Genomic DNA, 23009 nt, shown 5'->3' on the forward strand with positions numbered 1-23009 from the left:
AATTTTCCTGTGGAGGAAGGGCTTACTTTTTCATCCAGATCTCAGAGGGATCTGCTCATCTTCAAAGCTGGGAGCTGCTGGATTAGGCTTTCTAACTTTGTCAAGGTCAACCCCATAGAAGAAAGCCTATTAACTTTATAGATTCCAGGAAAACTGGGCTACTAGTTTCTAAATCACATACTCGTGTGACTGAAAACCTCTACAGATATTTGAAAGTAAATAAGTGGATAATGTCTTTTCAGACAGTGGTAAGGACAACAATGAAAAGTAAAGTAAGATCAGGGAGAGAGATAACAGTCAAGAGAGGCTGTTTTAGTTAATGTGGTCAAGGAAACTCTGATAATTTTTGTATTCTTTTTTTTCCCCATTCTTCCACCCATTCATCTATATGTTTATCATCAAACGTTGAGCACTTAGATTGATTATGCAGGTTGCTGTAGAATATACAAAGATGTAAAAAATATAATTTATAAATAGATAGTCTTAAAAGATGAGATAAATAATTTGCATAGACAACATTAGCATAATAAAGAAGTTGAAAAGTATCAAAGGAAAGGTGTAAATAATTTGCTTTGGGTCTGTTAAAAAATGGAGAGTTATTGTTTGTTGGGGTGTGTAGCCATTGGAATTAGGCCTTGAGAGATGGATAGGTCTTACATATGTGGAGATGTTATATGAAATTTACCTTCTTTCATTCTTAATCCAAGAGATAGTTGATTACCTACTGTGTACCAGGCCTCACCATTATCACTTCATGGAGTTTATAGCTGATCAGGGAAGACAGTCCTGGCAAGTCTCTGAATTGCCATATTCATTCATTCCTTCAGCATATATTTGAGAGGCAACTAACTAAATGCTATTCTCACTCTCAAGAGTATAGCAGTGAGTAAAATCGATGGCTTCTGTGCTCAAAACTTAGATTCTAGTTGGGGAAGCAGAAAAAGTACTATATTTTGAGAAAGTAATAATGGCAGTGTTCAGGAGAGAGGACAGCGAGGTGGGGCTATTTTAGTTAGGGTCAGTGAAACCTCTCTGAAGGGTGGACATTTCAGTACTTCAGCAAGGAGATAAAGGTTGCTTGAGTTTATGTAGTAACAGGGGAAATGGCATGAAGATACTTCTTGGGCTCTTCTGATGGATTGAATGTGTGGAATGAGAGGGAAAGAGTCAATTTTGATGCCAGGATTTGGGGCTGGAGCAACAGATGAGAGGTGGTGCTATCTGCTGAAAGAGGTGGCACTGGGTGAAGAGCAGGTTCTGGTGGGAATCAAAGGTTCTCTTGATTCAAATGAAGACATCAGGTAGGTGATTAGATTATAAATCTGGAATTGAAGGGAAAGATTGAGGCTGAATGTGAGTGTAGATGGATTCGTATCATTCATAAATTCTCTAGTTATATGGAGTAAAAGAGATTTTCAAGACACATAAACCCCAGTTGATTAATGTCATTTATTACCTAATCAGTATTTAGATCTTCCTGATTCTCTCTCTCCTTTTTCTTTTTTCTTTTCAAAAATTTCAGTTGGTTAGTTAGAACCAGAATATGAGTATAAAGCCCACATATTGCCTGTAGTTGATGTGTGGCAAGTATATATAAGTTCACCCTTTCTTTTCTTTTTTTTTTTTTGTGATTTGTCTGTTGGCAAAACTGGGTCACTTTTCTCTAAGTTTTCCCATATTGTGTGTTTTGAGTATGATATTTTCCTATTTTTAGCATGTTCCTCTGTTTCCTGTGTCAGATGAGATCTAGGTTCAGGTTTTTTGTGGGGAAGGGGGGGCTACTGGGAGGCCCTCTAACACTGAGCTATATCCCTAGCCCTTTTTAAATTTTTTTATTTTGAGACAGGGTTTCACTAAGTTCCTGAGGGCCTTACTAAATCGCTGAGGCTATCCTTGAACTTGGGATCCTTTTGTCTCAGCCTTCTGAGTCACTGGGTTTACAGTTGTGCACCACCCTGCCTGATTCTACTTCCTTTCATAGTGAATCAGGAAGCATTTCGGTGCTTATTCTTTTTATGGTATTCATATTGATCAATGGATTTAGATATTGCCACTCTGGTTTTTCTATTATAAAACTCCTTCCCAATCATCTCATGATTTATTGGTGTTAGCAACTGTGGATGAACATTTTCTGAATCCATTATTTCATTAGGATTGGCAAAATGGTGATACTGAACGTCATTTGTTCCTTTTTATTTAGTTAGCTGAAACACTTCAGAAGAACTTTACCTCATCAACTCTTAGGTTCCTCTGAGGTATATTTGTATAGGAAAGGTGGTACTAATTCTTAGAATTCCCTAAAGTTGACCAGAGAGAGCCATTTCATGGTAGTTCATGAGTTCTTTAGACAACACCCATCACAGCCTTACCGCCTCCTTGTTCTCCTCATATGACAAGATGTTCCAGGTTTATCTTGTTTATGTGCTGGTCTAGGCTTGAGTTAGCCGTTTCCCCAAGGAAACATCCCTGTTCTTAACCAATATGAGCTAAGGAATGATTTGAGAGGACATAGATTTTGTGACCTCATGATGATTTCCCTATGCCTTTTGTTCTATTATTATGAACCCAGGGTCAGCAAACAAGAATGAAAATATTTTTAAATGCAACATATTAATTTATATTTTAGTGGCACAGTTTTGAGTGACTTGATTTACAAGTCCTGTTACCTTATAGCATTTTTTTGCTTTAGTAACTCAACCATGAGTTTTATGCCTAAAACACAAATTCTTGGGAATAGGTAATCTAAACCGTGGAGATTGTCACAAAGTCACAACTGGGCTACTTTTAAAATATCTGTATGGTTAAGTTTACTATACTCTGGTTGTTGCTTTTCACTAATCTCCTCTTCCCATTGACTGTTCCTTGAACTTTTTATGCATGAACCAAAGTATAATTTTTAACAAGGAGTGCTTTAACAAGAATCATGGTGCTTAAGGAATTCTGTGTGTGTGTGTGTATGTGTGCGCGTGCGTGTGCACGCGTATGTGCGTCCCCACACACTTATGCACATGTGCATACAAAGACTGCCTTTGTTGTTTAGCCTTCAAATTGTATGAAGTCAGAATTCTGGTTTCCCATGTTGTATTTTCTCAGTGGCTTGTTGAACCATACCATTAGAGGCAGAAATTAATACATAATAGCAATTGAAGGCCTGGGCCCCTTTTTTAATATCTTTCGAGGGTACTGGGTGTGTTAGTGTGCACCTGTAGTTCCAGCTTAGATGGAGGGTAGCTTGAAGTCAGGAGTTCAAGATCAGCTTGGGTACTATAGAGAGACTCCTTCTCAGGAAAAAAAAAAAAAAAAAAAGAAAGAGTGTGTGTGGATTTATGCACAGAACGATAGAGACTGTATTTTACTTGCTAGTTCAGCTTTACCTTGTCACTAATTTTGTTGTTGTTTATTTTGCCCCCAACTCCTTTTGTTATTGTTGTTGTTGAGGTAAAGCTATGTGTGAGGATAATATAGGACTGTGAAAGAAAAGAACTGAATGTGGAGGAGAAAAAGTTTATTTGGGGCTCACAGTTTTAGAGGTCTCAGTCCACAGACTGCTGACTCCATTGCTCTGGACCTGAGGTGAGGCAGAGCATCATGGCAGAAAGGCATGTGGAGGAATGCAGCTCAGGACATGGCCACGGGAAGCAAAGAGAGCACTTTGCTTACCAGGGACAAAATATAAACCCAAAGGCATGCCCCCAATGAACTACCTACTCCAGCCACACCGTACCTGCCTGCAGTCACCACCCAGTTAATCCATTCAAGTGGATTAACACACTGATTAGGTTAAGGTTCTCAGATTCTACCATTTCATCTCTGAACTTTCTTGCATTGTCTCATACATGAGCTTTTGGGGGATACCTCATACCTAAACCATAACAAGGACAAATCAACAGAGCAGTGATCAGGCTGAAGCCTTCATGCCTTAGACATGGGCTGTGTTATCTCCTGCTGTGTTTGGGCCACTCTCACATAGCCCACGATTGGCTGGATTCTTTCAGGATGGTCAGGAGCAAGTGTTCCTAAATATTATTGAATTCACCATGTGTGTTTAAGCAAGTTGATTTGTTGATTTGAATTGTATGAAATTCTTTCTCTTTCATAATTTGTTGTAAAATTCTCCCATTCTCAAATAAGCCAAACTCAGAAAGTCAAGGGTAGTTTGCTTTCTCTCATATGTAGAAACTAGAGAGGTGAAAGGAAAAGAAAGGTGAGAGAATCTTATGAAAATTGAAGGGAGATCAGTAGAAGAGAAGAAAGGGATGGAAGGAAAGAGAAAATACTGGGGAATGATACTAGCCAAATTATTACATTGTTATATTGTGTGCCTGTATGAATATGAAACAACAAATCTCACTATCATGTACAACTATAATGTACCAATTAAAAATATAGAAAATAATTCTCTTGTTTTCTGAATAATCTATTTTGGATCAACTACGAAACCAGGACTCATGTGCAAGGCAGATGCAGAGACGGAGCTGGTTTTCTCATTGTATAAATGCAGTCCTCGTTGTGGCTTCACTTGTGTGTGTTCTTGCAAGAAGGGACCTGAGGAAATCTTTTTCTTTTTGGAGATGGCTGGCCTAATCTGTTGAACTTTTTTTTTTAAACTAGCAAAGGAAAGGAGTCTTGTTTGTTTCTAAACAACTTCTAGAGAGAATGAATGAGTGAATCAAAGAATGAATCTGACAGTAGTCAAAACAGCAAAAATGAGAAGAAAAATTCCATTACGTTGTAAGACTAGGAATGAAGGGTTTAAAAAATATTGTTTTCTCAGAAAAACTTAATCATTGTTTACCAGTTTTTCTGTTTCTATATATTTGTAAAGTCAACGTTTTAAAAACTTTGGGAATATTCTAAAATTTACTCTTTATTTTTTGTGATACTAGTGACTGAACCCAGGGCCTTGTGCAGGCTGGGCAAGCATTCTACCACTGAACTACATCTACAGTCCCTTTTATTTGTATGTTGAGATAGATTCTCCCTAAGTTCCCTAGATGACATTGAACTTGTAATTCTTCTGCTTCCCAAGTAGCTGGGTTTACAGGGTGTACCACCATGCCTGGCTGGAGCATTTGTGTTGAATGTGTATTTCTTGGTCACATTTTACTTTGGTTTTTTAAGTGGACATTATAATATTATTTATCTGGGGATGATTGTATTAATTGGAACCTGTGGCATTAAAATGGCTTGGGAAATATTTAATAGCTTTTTCTGCCTTGCATAAAATGAAGATGTTTCATTAAACATGGTCTTTATGTGATTTAATTAGACTGTTAATCTGATTTGTTGAAGGTAGGCATCAGTTTTGAAACCTTTGGCTAAACTCAGGAACATCTTAGCCCTATCAAATGTAAACGCAAGGAGAAACAGACACTACTTTATGCAAGCTTCTGCTCTGTTGTTGCTTCCTCTGAGGGGCTGCCTAGCTGCCTTCCTGGTGAATAGCCTTACCTTCTCTGTTCTGTGTTCTAGTGTCTGTCTGTCTGTCTTTCTTTCTTAAAATTTTTTTTTAGTTGTAGATGGACACAACATCTTTATTTTCATTTATTTATTTTTTATGTGGTGCTGAGGTTCAAACCCAGGGCCTTATGTGTGCAAGGCAGGTGCTCTACCACTAAGTCACAACCCCAGCCCCTGTGTTCTAGTTTCATGCTGTTTATTTTTACTTGCACTGTCACTCAGGTAGTTGTATTCACTGAGGCATACTTGGCACTTGAAACAGTGCTTCACACCTTGAGACGGACTGCATAATCATTTGTTGAATGAGACCTATGTTCATCCTGTTAGGATGTAGCCTCATGAGGTGCACAAGGTGGGCCTTCCAACAAGTGTTCCAAAGAATGAAAGGAATGTACTACAAATGGCGATCAAATTTGTTTTTTTTATATTTATACATACAAACATGCAATAATTTTAATTTGTATGCTTGAATTGTATAGATTTCTCAACCAGAAAGATTACTAAAAATGCTGTGGTGTTGCAAGTAACATCTAGAACCTGTGGTTTGATGCTATATTTTTTTTATTTGTTTTTTTTTAGTTATACATGAAAGTAGGTTTCATTTCAGTATAATTGTACAAGGATGGAATATAGCTTATCCTAGTTAGGACCACATTCTTATGGATGTACATGGTGGTGGGATTCACCATGGTTTATTCATCTAAGTACATAGGGAAATTATTTTGGATTCATCTTACTATCTTTCCTTTTCTTATCCCCTCTCCCTTCCCTTTTTTCCCCTTTGTCTGATCTATTGAATATCTGTTCTTCTCCTTCTAACTCTCTTTTTGTGAGTTAGCTTCCATAAGTCAGCAAAAACATTCAATCTTTGGTCTTTTAGGACTGGTGTATTTCACTTAGCATGATAATCTCCAGGTCCATCCATTTACTTGCAAATGTCATAAAGTCATTCTTCTTTATGGCTGAGGAGTACTCCATTGTGTATATACATGCTACAACTTCTTTATTCATTCATCTGTTGAAAGGCACCTAGCTTAGCTGTTATGAATGGAGCTGCTATAAACATTGATGTGCCTGTGTCACTGTAGTATGCTGATTTTAAAACCTTTGGATGTAAGCTGAGGAGTGGGATAGTTGATTGACAATGGATCTATTACTAGTTTTTTGAGGAATCTTCATTCTAAACAAAGAGGATATAGAAAATTTAAACCAACGAATTTCTGGTAAGGAAAGTGAAGCAGCCATCAAAAGCCTCCCAACAAAGAAAAGCCCAGGGCTGGATGGATTCTCAGCAGAGTTCTACCAAACCTTTAAAGAAGAACTAATACTAATCCTTCACAAATTACTTCACAAAATAGAAAAGAAGGGAACTCTTCCAAACACATTCTATGAAGCTAGTGTCACCTTGATACCAAAACCAAAGACACATCAAGGAAATAAAACTTCACACCAATATCCTTGATGAATATGGGTGCAAAAATTCTTACAATATTGGCAAATCTCTTACAAAAACATTAAAAAATGTATACCATGATCAAGTAGGTTTTATCCCAGGGATGTAAGGTTTAAGATTGGCTCAGTATACAAAAATCAACAAATGTAATTCATCTTTAAGTCTTAATAGTCTTAAAGATAAGAATCACATTATTATCTCAGTAGATGCAAAAACAAAACAAACACTTGACAAAATACGACATCCATTCTCTTTTAAAACATTATTATTTAGAAATAATAGGGGTAGAAGGAACTTGTCTAAATATTATAAAAGCTATATATGTTGAACCCAAGGCCTCATCATTCTAAATAGGGAAAAATTGAAAGCATTCCCCCTAAAAAACAGAAACAAGACAGGGATGGCTGTTTTCACCACTTCTATTCAACATAGATCTTGAAACTCTAGCCAGAGCAATTAGGCAAAGGAGCCCTCTCCTTTAGGAAGAGGAAGAGAGCTCAATTATCTCATTTGGCGACATGATTCCGTGTTTAGAAAACCCAAAAAGCTCCACCAGAAAACATCTAGAACTTATAAATGAGTTCAGTAAAGTAGCAGGATACAAAATTAATATCCAGAAATCAATTGCATTCCTATATTACCAGACATGAGCTGAAAGAGAAATTTGGAAAACCATTCCATTCACAATAGCCTCAACAAAACAAAACAAACAAACAAAAACTTGGGAGTCAGTTTAACAAAATAGGTGAAGGACCTCTACAATGAAAACAGAACACTAAAGAAAGAAATAGAGGAAGACCTTAGAAGATGGAAAGACCTCCCTGTTCTTGGACAGGCAGAATTAATATTATCAAAATGACCATATTACCAAAAGTGTTATACAGATTCAATGCATTTCAATCAAAATTTCAATGATGCTATCTTTCTTTTTCTTTTTTTTTTTTTTTTTTGCAAATGTGGATGGATTTATACTCAGAGTTGTAGTTGTTTTAATGACTGAATGATACCTAATTTATTTTAATGTAGTGCCCATAAATGTCCAGAAATGCTGTCATGTGATTCTTATGTGACAAGGTCATTAAGTGGATTAGTGTCTTGATTTTTTTCCCCTCCTTTTTGCTTGTTTCATAGAGTAGATGTGCATCAATCTAGGTGCTTTATATACCAATTTGAGCCTCAAAATGGAGAAACAAGACTTCATATTTAAAATTTTTTTTGTAGTTGTAGATGAACAGAATGCCTTTATTTTATCTGTATATGGTGCTAAGGATCGAACCCAGGGCCTAGCACATGCTCTGCCAGTGAACTACAGCTCCAGCCCAAGACTTTATATTTTAATGAGAACATTTTGTGGACTCTGGTTCATATATAATTTTGTCCCCTCTCCCCTTTCATTTTGTGTTCTAGTGGTTTCACTTGGGAATACAGTCATATTCTTTGTTGAATTCTCTTATCATTTTCGAACATGCTGATTCGTTCTATAGGATGAACTCTTAAGAAGCAGCATGATACTTTCTGGCATTCAAGACCTTTGGGAGAGAAGGGATGAAAGTGTAGATCAGGAGAATGAGAAGTGTATATAGTCTTGATTCAGGGTATCTTGAAGAGCTGAGTATCAACCTGGCATTGCTGGAGGGATTATCTCACATGGTAGTTTGTACACCTGGGAAATAAGAGCTCTTTTTCAAACTGTGTGGTGAATGTCTAATGCTGTCAGCTTCTGAATGTATAGTTTTTCTCCTTAGAAAAGAAAAAAAAACTACTCCACAGAGTTTTTCTCTTTCTTCAGGTAATTAAGCCAGAGAGCAATGACAAAGAAACAGAAGCTGCCTACGAGTCTGATCTTCCCGAGGAGCTCTGTGGACACCACCTCCCACAGCAGGCCTTGAAAGGCTATAATGATAGTCCTGATGTCATTATAGAGGCTCAATTTGGTGACAGTGACTCAGAAGATGGACATGGAGACACACAAAATGTGCTGGTTGATGGTGTTGAGAAACTCTCAGTTCACGCTCAGGACAAGGGTGAGTCCTGGACTACTGCCTGACATTCTGTTTTGTGAATGATTAAATATTGGAATTCTCTCTCTGCAACAGAAGAAGTCACACAGCACAGTTAATATATTCCCAGTGACTGACCTGTGGCAGCTTTTAGCTGTCTGACAAGTTTTTAGCTGCTGGTGGTAAGAAAGGGGACTGAAGTTCTGCCTAGCGGTTCCTGTGAGCAGTGGTTGCTGTGGCCATTTTCCTAATAGGCTTTGAGTTGTGTCAATAGTTACCTTCAGATCTCCCACCCTGTGGTGGTTGTGAACAGAGTTACAATTCCTTCCTTCCTTCATCCTCCTCTCCCTACTTCCTCCTTCCCCTTCCTGTCGTTTTTGGGGGGTTATTGAACCCAGGGCCTTGTACATGCTAGGTAAGCACTTTGCCACTAAGCTGCATCCCCAGCCAGAATTAAACCAGCCTTAAAATTCTTATAAAAAAGGACTTTAGTAGGATTTTTCATTACCTTTAAAAATTATTTTGTCATTTGTGGTGGGCATAGGTCACCCTAAATTTTATGAGCAGATTATCTTTTGAAAACATTTTGATTCTAAGCCTTTAAGAAAGCCATTCTTATTTTCTTTGATTAACATCTAAGCTATGCAGGAAAAAAGCAGTTGCAAACACACAGATGAAGTGTTGTACCCAAAGGCCCTGCCTACTTTAGAGAACTGAAGAGTAAGGTGCATTGACAAGTTGAGTATTCCAAACTATAGGTTTCTAAGAGGCTCTAAGTAGAGGGAGTGTATTTTCTAGCCAAATTAATACCTCTGTGTACTCTGAAATGGAGAAGATTTAGCAATACTGACCTAGCCTGGCTGATTAGATGATGGGCTTTGTTATCAGGCAGAAGTCTCTGGCACAGTCCCCAAGAAAGGCTAGAAGGGATGCCAGAAGATTACTAAAGGAGGATGTTCAGTAGACAACTTGTGATAGGAACTGGCGAGCAAGCCCACTGCATCCTGAAGAAAGCTGGAGGTGATTTTAGGAACTGACTGTAAAGGATGACCCTGTTTTTCTCCACTGCTCATGGGGTAGTGAGCTGGGCCAGGGAGCATGTTCTGAAAGCATGCATCCTTTTTGGTGGCAAGTACTACTCATTCAAAATGACTTTCCAACTTCAAGAATTGTCACTGCCACCTGCCTGCCACCCCAGGTCCACTGACTTTAGGGCATCCATGTTCCTCTTATTTTATAGTAGTTCCTCTTGGTTTTGCTTAGATAACTAGTGGTTTCACTGTTCAGGGTTCAGCTAATTTCATTTGGATGCTTAATTCCTTGAAGTTTCATTCTTCTAGTGTTTTGCTTTCTTCTTTAAAAATGGTCAAGTCCTGTGCTACCCTGCTTAATGTGCATGTGTATTGTCATGGCAGTGTCAGTTCTCTTGTCTTTTTAATGAGAAGAGAGGGAAGTAACCAGGACCCTAAATAGTCAAATTCTTCGTCAGTAAAATCACAAAGGAGAGAGAATGACAGGACAGAGCCAGGCAAAGAAATACTTTAAAACACATTGAGTGTTTGGCTTTAAGCTACTTTGCCGAAGCCTAGCCCTGGAGGTTGTGCTTGACAGATCTCAGCAGCCTCTTTTCCCCTGGGCTCCAAGTTCAGTGAATAAGATTCACCTTAGTTTCTTATTAACAATTAGTACAAGTGCAAGGGTGAGAAAATACTGATGGATATAAGTGAGAACAGGATTGATGTCTGGGTTGGGTGCTAACAGTTCACTTTGCCCTTTGGGAAACCCTGATGCCAGACCCATTTTTGAGGTGTTTTGTGTTGTAATTCTCCTCCCTCCCTCTGACAGGTAAATAAGCATTGAGTGCTTTACAAGTTCACTGGATGTATGCTTTTTTTCCCTTATTTTTTGTCCATTCTTCCTACCCACTATTATTTATATTGCTTCCTTAGTAGCACTGACCGAAGGAACAGCCTTCATCCTTCCTCAGTATCTGGTACAGATTTCTTTTTCCTGCTAGCCTCTAAATAGAGAGTTTGTGAAACCACATGGCTGTTTCTCATTTCTTGCACTCTTGATATTTAGGAAAATTGCAATTTGCTCTTTTAAAAATCACTGTGTTTTTAAGGGTATTTTAACCAACTTCTCTTGCTCAGAATAATATAAAATCTGGTTACAGTTAAGATATTGGTACTTTTTGCACCATTTAAGGTTTTGAAATTTGTTATTGAAACAAACCGTAACCTTAAGAATACCATAAACTTTTCCTTAGACTTCTAGAAAGATTCTTTGCTTTGTATTGTACTTGCAAATATATTTTTAAGCCTAGTTCATGCTTGTGTTCGAAAGTGGGTTTTTTTTTTTTTTGTTTGTTTGTTTTTTAGTTTTAATATAATGTTTCTTTACTCAAAGCAAATGGTACTGCATGTGTATGCATGATTTCTTCCTATTTGCCCAGGAAACTTTCCTATCTTTATAATTAGCATCAGTTTCTCTGGTGTGGGCACCAGAGCCCCAGTTGCCTGCAGAAAGTATCCATCGTTGTGTTAAAAGGAAAGTTCCCTGAGCCTCTCAGACCCACATAGGAGTTTTCTTTAGGGAGAGAGCAGGAGTACACATCATCCTGAGCCATTGGGCAAGCGAGCTGAAGACCTGGGACCTCTTGAAAGTCCAGGCCCACAGTGTCTTGAGACTGAGCTTTTGCTGCCTTCAAGCACCAGCTTTGTTGTTAACATAGAAATCTGTTATCTATATATAAAGACTGCTGTCAGGTTCCCCTGGTATGAAATGTATCAGTGGCTTCAAAATTGTTTGGGTAAGAGTTTCCTGGTTTGCAAGTGCCAAAGGATAAAAATCATCATAGCCAAATAATACTGAATCTCTGCATCTTTCATCACCAATAATCATAAGAATGGTTTTGGCCTCTGAATCTTGTGAGCATGACATCATCAGGCTATGATGTACGTTTTCTGCCCCTACTCCAATAGGGCCTGCCAGAGATCTTTCTCGATTTTCTGGTCTAGAGACAAGCCTCTGCCAGTACCTGATGAGTGAGCATAGGTTTGAAGTATGAGGTTGATGACTCTTCCAGTTTTATATCTGGCAGCTTCTGCTGTTTTCTGGAGAGGAGGCTCCATGTGGATTTTTTTTTTTTTTTTTTGGTACTGAAAATTGAACATAGAGGTACTTAACTTTTGAGACATATCCCTAGCCCCCTTTTTAATATTTTATTTAGAGATGGGGTCTCACTGAGTTGCTTAGGGCCTCGGTAAGTTGCTGAGGCTGGCTTTGAATTCACGATCCTCCTGCCTCAGCCTCCGAGCTGCTGGGATTATAGGTGTGAGCCACTGTGTCCAGCTCCATGTGGAATTTTTAATCCCTCCTGAGATTTGAATCCAGCTCTTAGTACTTCTGTCAGGGCCTTCCCAAGTCATCACTAGGAATCAGGTAAACCCCCCTTTTTTCCTCCCTTAAGGTTATTCTCCAAGACAGTCTGTTTTAGTACCTAGGTTTCCTTAAGTTCTCTTTCGTTATTCCCCTTTGGCTGAGAAAAAGCAGACTCAGGTGATTATTGTAGTGTGATAGTTAGGGGTTATTGAAACCCTAAGAACCCCTTATCCAGATTGTGTTTTGAACCTCAGAGCTGAATTTTTCTTTCTTTCTCAGAGCTTAGTTTCTTCTTTTGCTAGCTCTTACTCTGTATAATGATGATTAATACAACTAGAAGACAGTTTGTTTCAGTAATTATATTAAAAATTAAGTGTCTATCAGTTTACATCAGCCACAATTTTTGATCATTGTTTTGTGCCAGTCTTTAAAAATCTGACTTAAAAAAAAAATAAGCAAAGTCTTGTTCAGATTCCTTTTAGAAAAGACTGTAGTGGGGATTTTTGCTTCCTTGTCTTTTAAACTAGGTAGATATTGTAGTCATATTAGATAGAGATAGCTGGTCAGAACCTGTGATATCCTAAGACCCTAGTCTTATGCCAGACTAGCCCATGAAGTCTACAAGGAAATGTATGCACAGAAGACAAAGCAAACAGAGGTGTTATTTATTAACTGAGGCTTTTATTCACTCCAGAATGATTTCACAGTTTTCACTCCCACTAGCAATGAATGAGGCTGCTTACATCATCACACCCCTACAGAAAAGTAAGATTTTCCAGTTTTCAAATTTCTGTGATTGAAAATAAATTGCCTAGTCATATCATTTTCTCAATGTTTTGTCAGGGTTAGGTTTTTGTTGATTTGCAGGAATTTATTATTTTTTTTGTAATAAACTCTGTTTCAATTTAGATATAACAGATTATTTTCTCCTATTCTGTCAATCATTTTTCTATTAACTTTGTCTGCAGTGTCTGTCACAGAACAAAAATTTTTATTTTTGAAGTGACAACATTAACCATATACTTATGTGTGTTTCTGTTTTTACATCTCCTCATGTCGTCTTTCATTAAGTCTACAGTGTGCTTTTTGATGAACTTCATGATGCTTATTCTTCATTGATTGAGATTCTCATCTGGTCTCCTTTCCTCTCTCTCTGATGCTGAACCATCCTTGAATTCCTAGAAGAAATCCTACTGAATCCTGATGTGTTATTATGTTTTAAATATACTATTTGATTCATTTATGTGCTTTGGAGTGTAGAATTTTTGTGTCACATTAGAATGGATCTCAGATTTTCTTGTTATCCAATATTTAGAATCAAAATTATAATAGCTTCATGAAATACCCTCATCTGTTGTTTTAGTCATTTTTTTGTCGTTGTGACCAGAAAGACATGACAAGAACAATGTAAAGGAGGAAAAGCTTATTTGGCACTCATGGTTTCAGAGATCTCAGTCCATAGATGGCCTGCTCCATTGCTATGGGCCCAAGGTGAGGCAGAATGTGGTGGAAAGGCAGAGCAGAGGAAAACAGCTAAGGATGTGGTGACAAGAAGCAGAGAGCTCCTCTTACCAGGGACAAAATATAAACCCCGAAGTCACTCTACCTCCTACTTCCTCCAGCCACATCCTGCCTGCCTCCAGTTACCCAGTTAATCCATATCAGTGGATCAATCCGCCAATTTAAGTTTAGGGTCTCATAACCTAATCATTTCAGCTCTAAATATTCTTACATTATTTCACATATGAGCTCTTGAGGGAAACCCCACGTCTAAACCATAACATTGGTTTTTGACGTCTGTATTTTTCTAGAACAGTTTGTATAAAACAGGAATTAACTGTTCCTTAAAATTTGGTAAAACACATTGTAAAACAGCTTGCACCTGCTGTTTTTCAGTAGGCAAGATCTTTGCTGTTTTAATCTCTCTCACACTAATTGGTCTGTTCAAGTTTTATATTTTTTTCTTGTGCCAATTTTGGCATTCAAATTTATTAGCGTATAGGTAGTTCTAATACTATTTAATATTCTTTTATTATTAAAACATATCTCTGTGTTGGTACTTTTGCATCCTTTTCCATTCTTTATTAATCTTTTTTCTCCTCTCTTTTTAAATTTTTGCTAACTCTTGCTTGCCAAAGTTCTATCTTATTAATCTTTACAAAGAATAAGTTTTTTGGCTGTTACATTTATTTATTTATTGTTGATGATGGTGTTCTCTATATCATCAGTATTTGCTCTTTATTATTTAATTCCTAATTTTGGGGAGCTTTGCTTTTTTCCCCCTTTTTCCCAGTGTTTTGAGTTTAATACTTAGCCTATTGTATTTTTTTAATATTTATTTTTTAGCTATTGTTGGACATAATACCTTTACTTCACTTATTTATTTTTATGTGGTGCTGGGGATCGAACCAGGGTCCTGCACATGCGAGGAGAGTGCTCTACTGCTGAGCCACAACCCCAGCCCCTAGCCTATTGTATTTAACTTTTCTTGTTTCCTTATTTACATTTTTAAAGCTATAAACATCCTTCTAAATATATCTTTAGTTATATTTCATAGATTGTGATAATGCAGCATTTTTGTTATTCAGTAATTTATTATATAATAGACGTCTAAGTAGTCATTATGCTCTCTCTCCTGGTAAGCAGTAAATACAGCACAGGTCATATTAAAGTATTTATTATTATATTAATATCAAGTTAATTTAATAAAATAACAATACTTATTAATAAATGTTAACCTGTAAGTAACTTAAATGTTACTCTTAAATATTTGATGTATAAAATATTTAAATCTTTTATGTCCTTTATGACAAACTAGGTTAGTTGTTTATTAAGGCTATTTTCTTCCTTCCTTCCTTCCTTCCTTCCTTCCTTCCTTCCTTCCTTCCTTCCTTCCTTCCTTCCTTCCTTCCTTCCTTCCTTCCTTCCTTCCTTCCTTCCTTCCTTCCTTCCTTCCTTCCATTGTAGTTGGACACAATACCTTTATTTTTTATTAATATTCTTTAATTGTCATTGGATCTTTAATTATTTATATGTGGTGCTGAAAATCGAACCCAGGGCCTCACACATGCTAGGCAAGTGCTCTACCACTGAGCCACAACCCCAGCCCCCATCCTTTATTTTATTTATTTATTTTTATATGGTGCGAAGGATCAAACCGAGCGCCTCGCACATGCTAGGCGAGCGCTCTACTGCTGAGCCACATCTCTAGCCCCAGGCTATTTTCTAACTTTTTTGCTAATTTTTTTTTGTTAATGTTTCGTTTATTGTGTTATGGTTAAAAATGGTCTGTATGCTTAATTCTTGATAATTTATTGACCCTTTATATATTACATGGCCAATATCTGTAAATATTTTCTTGTGTGTTTTGAAAGAAAGATGTGTATACAAAGTCTGTGTATATAAAAACTTACTTATTGTTCTTTCTTTCATAAGCTTTTGTTTGTTTGTTTGTAGGGTCTTGCTATGTTGTGCAGGTTGCCTTTGCACTTGTGATCTTCCTGCCTTGCCTCCTAAGTACTACTTATTATTTTCGCACTTAATCTCTGAGAGGGATGTTTAAAAATCTGTGTCAGAAGCTTTTGCTTATTTTTATTTCATGCAGTTATATCAACTGTAGTTTGATATCTTTTTGAAGTTGTTTTGTCAGGTACATATATGCATGCATACTCACATGGATATATTTTGGTAAATATTTATATACATGTTGATCACTGATATTGAGCATTTGCTATGTGCTAGGCCCTGAGGATTTTGTCATTATTTTTCAATAAATTTAATTAGTTAATTCTTATAGTATACCTACTCTCCATTTTAGGAATATTGATAGTATCTATCTTAGATAAAAACTAATAGTTTTTCTTCCCAAGAAAAAGAAAAGTTTCATAGTTGGCAGGTGCACTTTAGAATCACCTAGTAGCTTTTAAAAACTATCAATGCCTGGATACCACTCCAGAAATTCTAATTCTAGTTGATCTGAGATAGGGATTAGCATTGGTATTTTGGAAAAAAGCTCTCCAGAGTTCCAACAATTCTCTTATGTAGCCAGGTTGAGCTGCCTTAGGACCAGTCTCAGATTTGTCCTCTTAGTCACTATGCTCTCTCTCCTGGTAAGCAGTACACACAGCACAGGTCAAACATTTCATAGTGTCCAGTCCACAGTGTAACTATTGAATCAATCCAAGATCATCAGTGGACACTAAAAACCAGGAAGGCTCATCAGGAGTAAGATATTTAATGGATTCAAAGTATTGTGCCATAGTTGACTTACTAATTAATTTTACTGAGCAAAATGTCCTTTTTTAGTAGGCAGATTTGGTGGTCACCTCTTTAACCAGGTAGACAAGCTTAGTAGTAGAACAGCCTGACATTCTTTTTTTTTTTTTTATAATTATTATTTTTGGTTGTAGATGGACACAATACCTTTGTGTATATATGTGTGTGATATATATATATATATTTTTTTAAATCTGAGGATCGAACCCAGTGCCTCACACATGCTAGTTACAACGCCAGCCATCACATGTGAAACATTTATACCAAAATGTTCTACCTCTATCAAGCCTCGAACCCCCTATGTCTAGTATACCAGAAATACAGAGAAACTAGAACAAGTTTAATGACACCAGGGGAAGAATAATAAGATAAATCCAATGTCATGAAAAACAAAAAGCAAGGGAAGCTTTTTCTAGGGGAAGAAAGCCCAAAAGGGATATAACCAAAAATAATGTATAAACCTTGATAAAATCCTGGATTGAGGAAAATATATGATAACTTCTACTAAGGAAATTTAATTTTAAATTGAATATTAAATGATATTTTGCAATTACTGTTATTTTTCTTAAGTGCAAGAATAAATTACAGATATATGGTAGAATGTCCTTATTCTTAGGAGATTCTAGTTAAAGTGTTTGGGGTGAAGTATGCTGTCTTGAACTTGTTTTGAAATTTTTTATTTCAGAAAGAAGGAGAAACAAAACTGTGTGCCCATATGCATGCTCATGTGCTTATATGAATTGAGAGAAAATGCTGACAAATGTAGCAAAATGTTAACACTTGGTGAATCAATGGGTGTTGGTTATGTCACTCTCAATTTTTCAGTGTATTTAAAAAATTTCAAAATTAAAAAAAACTAGGTGAGAAAATACCATTGCATTACTGAAAGAGAAATACTGCCAAGTTCTCCAGTTTGGGTGTAGATTTTAAGAACTGGCATTGTGCATCCCTGGTCTTTGACTTCAGAGCATTCTAAAAAGCATTCCTGATTATTGTTCAAAACTAGCATGGATAGGACTACTATTTTTGGTAGAGTATTTTTTCTAGTAGTTACTTTCATTCAATTTTATTTTCCATTAAAAATGCAATGTGTGGCCAGGTGTGGTGGTGCACATTCACTCAGGAGGATCACCTGAGACAAAAGGATCACGAAGTTTGAGGCCAGCCTGAGCAACTTATTGAGGCCTGCAGCAACCTAACAAGACCCTGTCTCAATCAATCAATCAATCAATCAATCAATCAAAAGGGCTGGGGATAGCTCAGGAGTAAGGTATCTTATAACCAAAACAAACTTAGCTCAGTCCCCAGAACCAACCAAACAAAAAACCCTCAATGTTTTATACATAGTGTCAGTAAAGGAAATATTGAATAAAGATTTTTAAATTATTTGAATAATAGTAGGGAAAGTGAAATTCTTGGGGAAAATAATGAAACCTTCAAGTGTTTTGGCTAAAGATTGTATTTTTAAAATAATATTGTTTTAATTATAGGTGGACACATGCCTTTATTTCCTTCCTTCCTTCCTCCCTTCCTCCCTTCCCCTTCCCTCCCTCCTTTCTTCCTTCCCGCCCTCCTTTCTTCCCTCCCTCCCTCCTTCTCTCGCTCCTTTCCTCCTTCCCCTCTCCTCCCCTCCTCCCTTCCCCTTCCTCCCCTCTCCCCTNTTGTCATTGGATCTTTAATTATTTATATGTGGTGCTGAAAATCGAACCCAGGGCCTCACACATGCTAGGCAAGTGCTCTACCACTGAGCCACAACCCCAACCCTAAAGATTGTTTTTATGAACATATTGTGAAAGTCAAACAGAATGAGGCTGTACATAACATACTGTCATAAAATGTCATCATTTATCTTACACACAAATCTTCCCATTCTAGTCAATTTGAAGTAATGCATTGATAAACTATATATAATTTTACCTTTCCTATTATGAATTATAAGTTTTTTCTCTCTACTCTTACTTGATGATCCTCTTTCTGCTGTAAATTGTCTGCAGATATTTTACTCGCTCTTTTACCTGGCGCAGAGCATGCATTCAGTCAGTGGTATCCTGGGCCGTGGAAAGAGCCTGGGCAGAAAGTGAAGGTTGGGGTTCCCCCACACTGCTCCCCCAAATTGGGACAAATTGGGTGAAAAGCTTCTAGCTAAAAGATTATGTGAGAAAATATATTTTCAATAATATTAAGGATTTAATTGTTAGCCTGTGATGAGTTGTGTACATGAATGGCTTGGGATTCTTGCATTAGCACTGCTATGTCTCTTACCCGTTACAGCCAGTGCTCCTTACGGCTACTATTTGTTTGTTTATTCACCCAGCATTTATGGCATGGATCATACAAAAATAATCCTTGTTACTCCCTCCTTGCTGTGCCAGGCAGCTTGTGTCTCTCTACCCCCAGTTCCCAAGGACCTTTTCAAGAGACCCTTTCTGCAGATGTCTGCTACTCCCATTTCCCTTCTTTTCCCTACAGCTGACTCCAGAGTTGCTTTGTTTGGCTATGGGAAGGTTAATAATGATTATAGTTACTTACGAATAAAGTTGTCTTATCTCAACCCACAGGGAGTCCTCTGTATTGGATAACTTCTAGTGTGGATTTCATTAAGTCATTTATACCCATCTCATCTCTGATCAAGTGCAGCACCTTCAGGGTTTCTGGCTGGACCACTACCCTGTGATCCTTTCTTCCTGTACTTCACAGCATGTGAACTGCAGATCGCCTCCTCTCCATAGACTCTCCCTGTTAGCAAGGATGATTTGAGAGTCAGAAATAATGTGAAGCATGAAAGATAAGACTTTAGCCTATCTTAAGGTTTCCTGTGGTCCATACTTGTAGGCCTGAACATATTTATGAATGAGAATCCTTTTCAGATTCTGTCTTATGATGTGTAATGCTTTTTAACTTTAAACAACCCCTTTTCTGATCTTAGTGCTAATCACTGAGATAATTAAATATCCAAGAAAATTCTTGAATGTAGATTCAAGAAAATTCTCATTGTCACTTGTAAGGAAGCAAATAATTTGAACCAGTGATTCTCAAATGTTTTTGAACTCAAGACACTTTTATGCTCTTGCACTTGGTTGTTTTGATGTCCTGGGGTAAAATAATTTTGTCTGCAAGTAATAATTTTGCCTCTTCCTTTCTAATTTTGTACCTCTTATTTATGACTTTATTTCATTGGCTACCACTTTTAAGAACTGTATTGAATAATAGTAGTGACTACCTTTTTCAGTGTGAATGGGAATGCTTCCAGGATTAAACCCTCAAGCACAATGCTGAGGGTTTGAGACCCAGTTAACCCAGTGTCCTCTTTTTTACTAAAAGTTTCTGTTGGGAATGGATACTGAACTTTTTTCAAGTGCCCTTTGAACGTGTTCCAATATGTTATTTCTCCTCTTTGACTTAATAATATGATGGCATCTACTGTTGAATAATGTTTCTATCCCTCATATGGCCAGGACCCTCATTTGGCCAGGGTATGTAACATGTTTCAATGTGTACCTCAGTTAGGTTTGCTACTAATTTGTTTATGATTTTTGGATTTATAATAAAAATGTGATTGGTCTGTAGTTTTTTGTTGTGTGCTATCTTTGTTTTGCTATTAGGCTGTATTAACTTTATAAGAATAAGTAGGGAACCTTTTTACTCATTACTTTGAAATAGTTAAAATAGCATTGAGGATTGAGTATTCTGTGAGTGAATCATTTAAAGAACTCATTTTTGAAGCATGGGCTAGGGGTTTTTTTTGTTGTTGTCGTCAACTTTCTCAATTTCTAATGACTATTGATTTCTATTTTCTTTCTCTTCTTGATTAATTTTGATGATTCATGCTTTCCAGGAAGAATCGTGCACTGTAACTACATATTGTAATGTATTAGAAGTGACTTTTATAGAGTATCTTCAGTTATTTAATTTCCTCTGCATCTGTGATCATACCCTTTTCATTTTGTCTTTCATTTGTTTTACACTAGCTCACGACTTGTCCAATTTTTAATATAAATTTATTTGGCTATTTTTACTTATTGTAAGTAGCTTCTGCTTTATATATATATAAAAACAGAAATTATAACCATTAACCAACTCATTTCCCCTTGTGTTCATTTCCTGATAATCACAATCTACTTCCTCTCTGTACAGATTGGCCTATTCCAGATATTATGTGTAAGTGAAACCACACGTGGATTGTCTTTTTGTGTGTAGTTTATTTCACTTACCATATTGTTTTTGAGGTGCAACTGTGTTGTAACAAGTATCCGAATGCCATTCCTGTTAGTGGGTGAGTGATAATCCATCTGGTGTATACCTTATTTTGTGTATCTACCCATGCTGATAAGAACTTGAGTTGTTTCTATCTTATTGGATATTGAATAGTGAATCGTGCTGAAATAGACATCAGTATGAGAGTATTTGTTTGACTCCCTGTTTCTGATTTTTTTTTTTTTTGATGGTGCTGGTGATTGAACCCAGGATCTTGTGCATGCGAGGGAAGTACTCTATCAACTGAGCTATATCCCCAGCCCTCAAATTCTTTTTATACTTGTATACAGAGGAGTAGAATTGCTGGGTCATATGGTAATTTTGTGTAGCTTTTTGAAGAATGTAAGAGTTTTTGGAATGAGATTTTTTTAAGGACATATAAATACTTGATTAGTAGAGAGGAGTAACAGAAATAGAAAGTCACGATGAAGCATAAAAAATCTTGACAGAATAATAATTACATCTGATCTTTATTGAAATGTCACTGGAGATTGCCGAACACTTTTTCAGACTGTCCTTTCTACTACCTCCTTTTCAATTTTTTTTTTTTCCCCTCTCCTGGAGTCATTCCTGCCTATTTGCCTGTTGCTCTTTGACACAGCAGCAGACTTGGGGACTTGGGTTGCAGAACATTTTTCTACCATTACAAATAACATCTTTGATAGAATGTGCTCTGTCCCACTAGCCTTCTCAGGCCCTGACATAGGTGCCTGTCATCTGTCTTCTAGCACTTTTAGCACATGAGTATTGGAATAGAAATTTAAAACAAAATAATCTTTCACAAACCTTGTTTGTCTCGTTGTCTGGAAATAGGGGCACCTAGGCCTTTAACATGTCTGTCACTAGAGTACCCGTCCTTCTCCTCAGAGGCCAGTGAAAACTGGAGGTCTCTGAGATCTTTTAGCTTCTTTTCCAATATGTCACTCCTGACCCTTTTGCTTGCTCTGTACTTTTAGCTTCATACTTGGCTCCCTGATGATTTATATTTATAGTTGGTTGGGGTTACTAGAAACGAAGAGGGAAGAACAGCTTCCTTCCTTCCTTCCTTCCTTCCTTCCTTCCTTCCTTCCTTCCTTCCTTCCTTCCTACTGAGGATTGAACTCAGGGGCACTTGACCACTGAGCCACATCCCCAGCCCTATTTTATATTTTATTTGGAGACAGGATCTCACTGAGTTGCTTAGCCTCTCACTTTTGCAGAGACTGGCTTTGAACTTGTGATCCTCCTGCCTTAGCCTCTCGAGCTGCTGTGATTGCAGGCATGTTCTACCGTACCTGGTGGGAAGAACAACTTCTGAGTGATGGCATAATTTTCTTCTTATTTCCCTTCCTGTAATCACGAGACTTCAGTTACCCTTGGACTTTTTTCCCAGTCCACCCACAAATCTTCCTCTCTGGTACGTTCCAGGTCAAGCCAGTCCATGCTAACAACAAGTATGAATGAACTCAGTGTCATATCTGTTATACATTGTGTTTCATTGCCATAGAAATCATCGCCCACTGGACAGTCCCTGAAAGATCATTTGTTCTTATTGACATGCAATGTTTGATCCCTAGTGGCTCCTTGTGGGGCACTGTATTTTTTTTGCAGATATATCATAACACTTGATGAAAATGGTAAATTTGCTTTTAGTTAGATTGCATGGTGAATTTGAATTCATTTTGTTGCAAATGATATCATTCAACTGTGATAACATTGGCCTTTCTTGCTGATCAGAAGCTCTAAAGAACAGTTATGTTGTTTTGATTTTAAAAAGTGATAGAAAATTTATTATAAATGTAATTGTTCCTAAAAATACTTTAAGGGCTGGGGATATAACTCAGTTGGTAGAGTGCTTACCTCTCATGCACAAGGCCCTGGGTTCAATCCCCAGCATCACAAAAAGAGAGAGAGAGAGAGAGAGAGATCAATCCATCCTAGGCAAAAAATGAATAATTGAAAAAAAATCTGTAAAATAAATGCCACTGTGGCCAGGCACAGTTGTGCACTCCTGTAATCCCAGTGGCTCAAGAGGCTAAGGCAGGAGGATCACAAGTTCAAAGCCAGCCTCAGTAAAAGCGAGGTGCTAAGCAACTCAGTGAGACCCTATCTCTAAATAAAATACAAAATAGGGCTGAGGATGTGGCTCATTGGTCAAGTGTCCCTGAGTTTAATCCCTGGTACCCCCCCCCCCCCCAAAAAAA

At 37.3% G+C, this 23009-nt stretch overlaps 1 protein-coding gene across 11 annotated transcripts in view; it reads left to right on the top strand.

Annotated features, from left to right (window-relative positions):
- The window catches only part of Dis3l2 (DIS3 like 3'-5' exoribonuclease 2), a 336218-nt gene that overhangs the window by 106763 nt on the left and 206446 nt on the right, over window positions 1–23009 (top strand). For all 11 annotated transcript variants that reach the window (XR_007349541.1, XM_015481549.2, XM_048808736.1 and 8 more), the window contains one exon: window positions 8703–8937. Coding sequence is in view for 10 of the 11 variants with exons in the window: in XM_015481549.2 (XP_015337035.1) it covers window positions 8703–8937 (235 nt within the window). In the remaining variant the exon portion in view is untranslated. The remainder of the gene's footprint in view (window positions 1–8702; window positions 8938–23009) is intronic.

Source organism: Marmota marmota, unplaced genomic scaffold (genome assembly GCF_001458135.2).
Source record: "Marmota marmota marmota unplaced genomic scaffold, marMar, whole genome shotgun sequence".
NCBI classification, from domain to species: domain Eukaryota; kingdom Metazoa; phylum Chordata; class Mammalia; order Rodentia; family Sciuridae; genus Marmota; species Marmota marmota.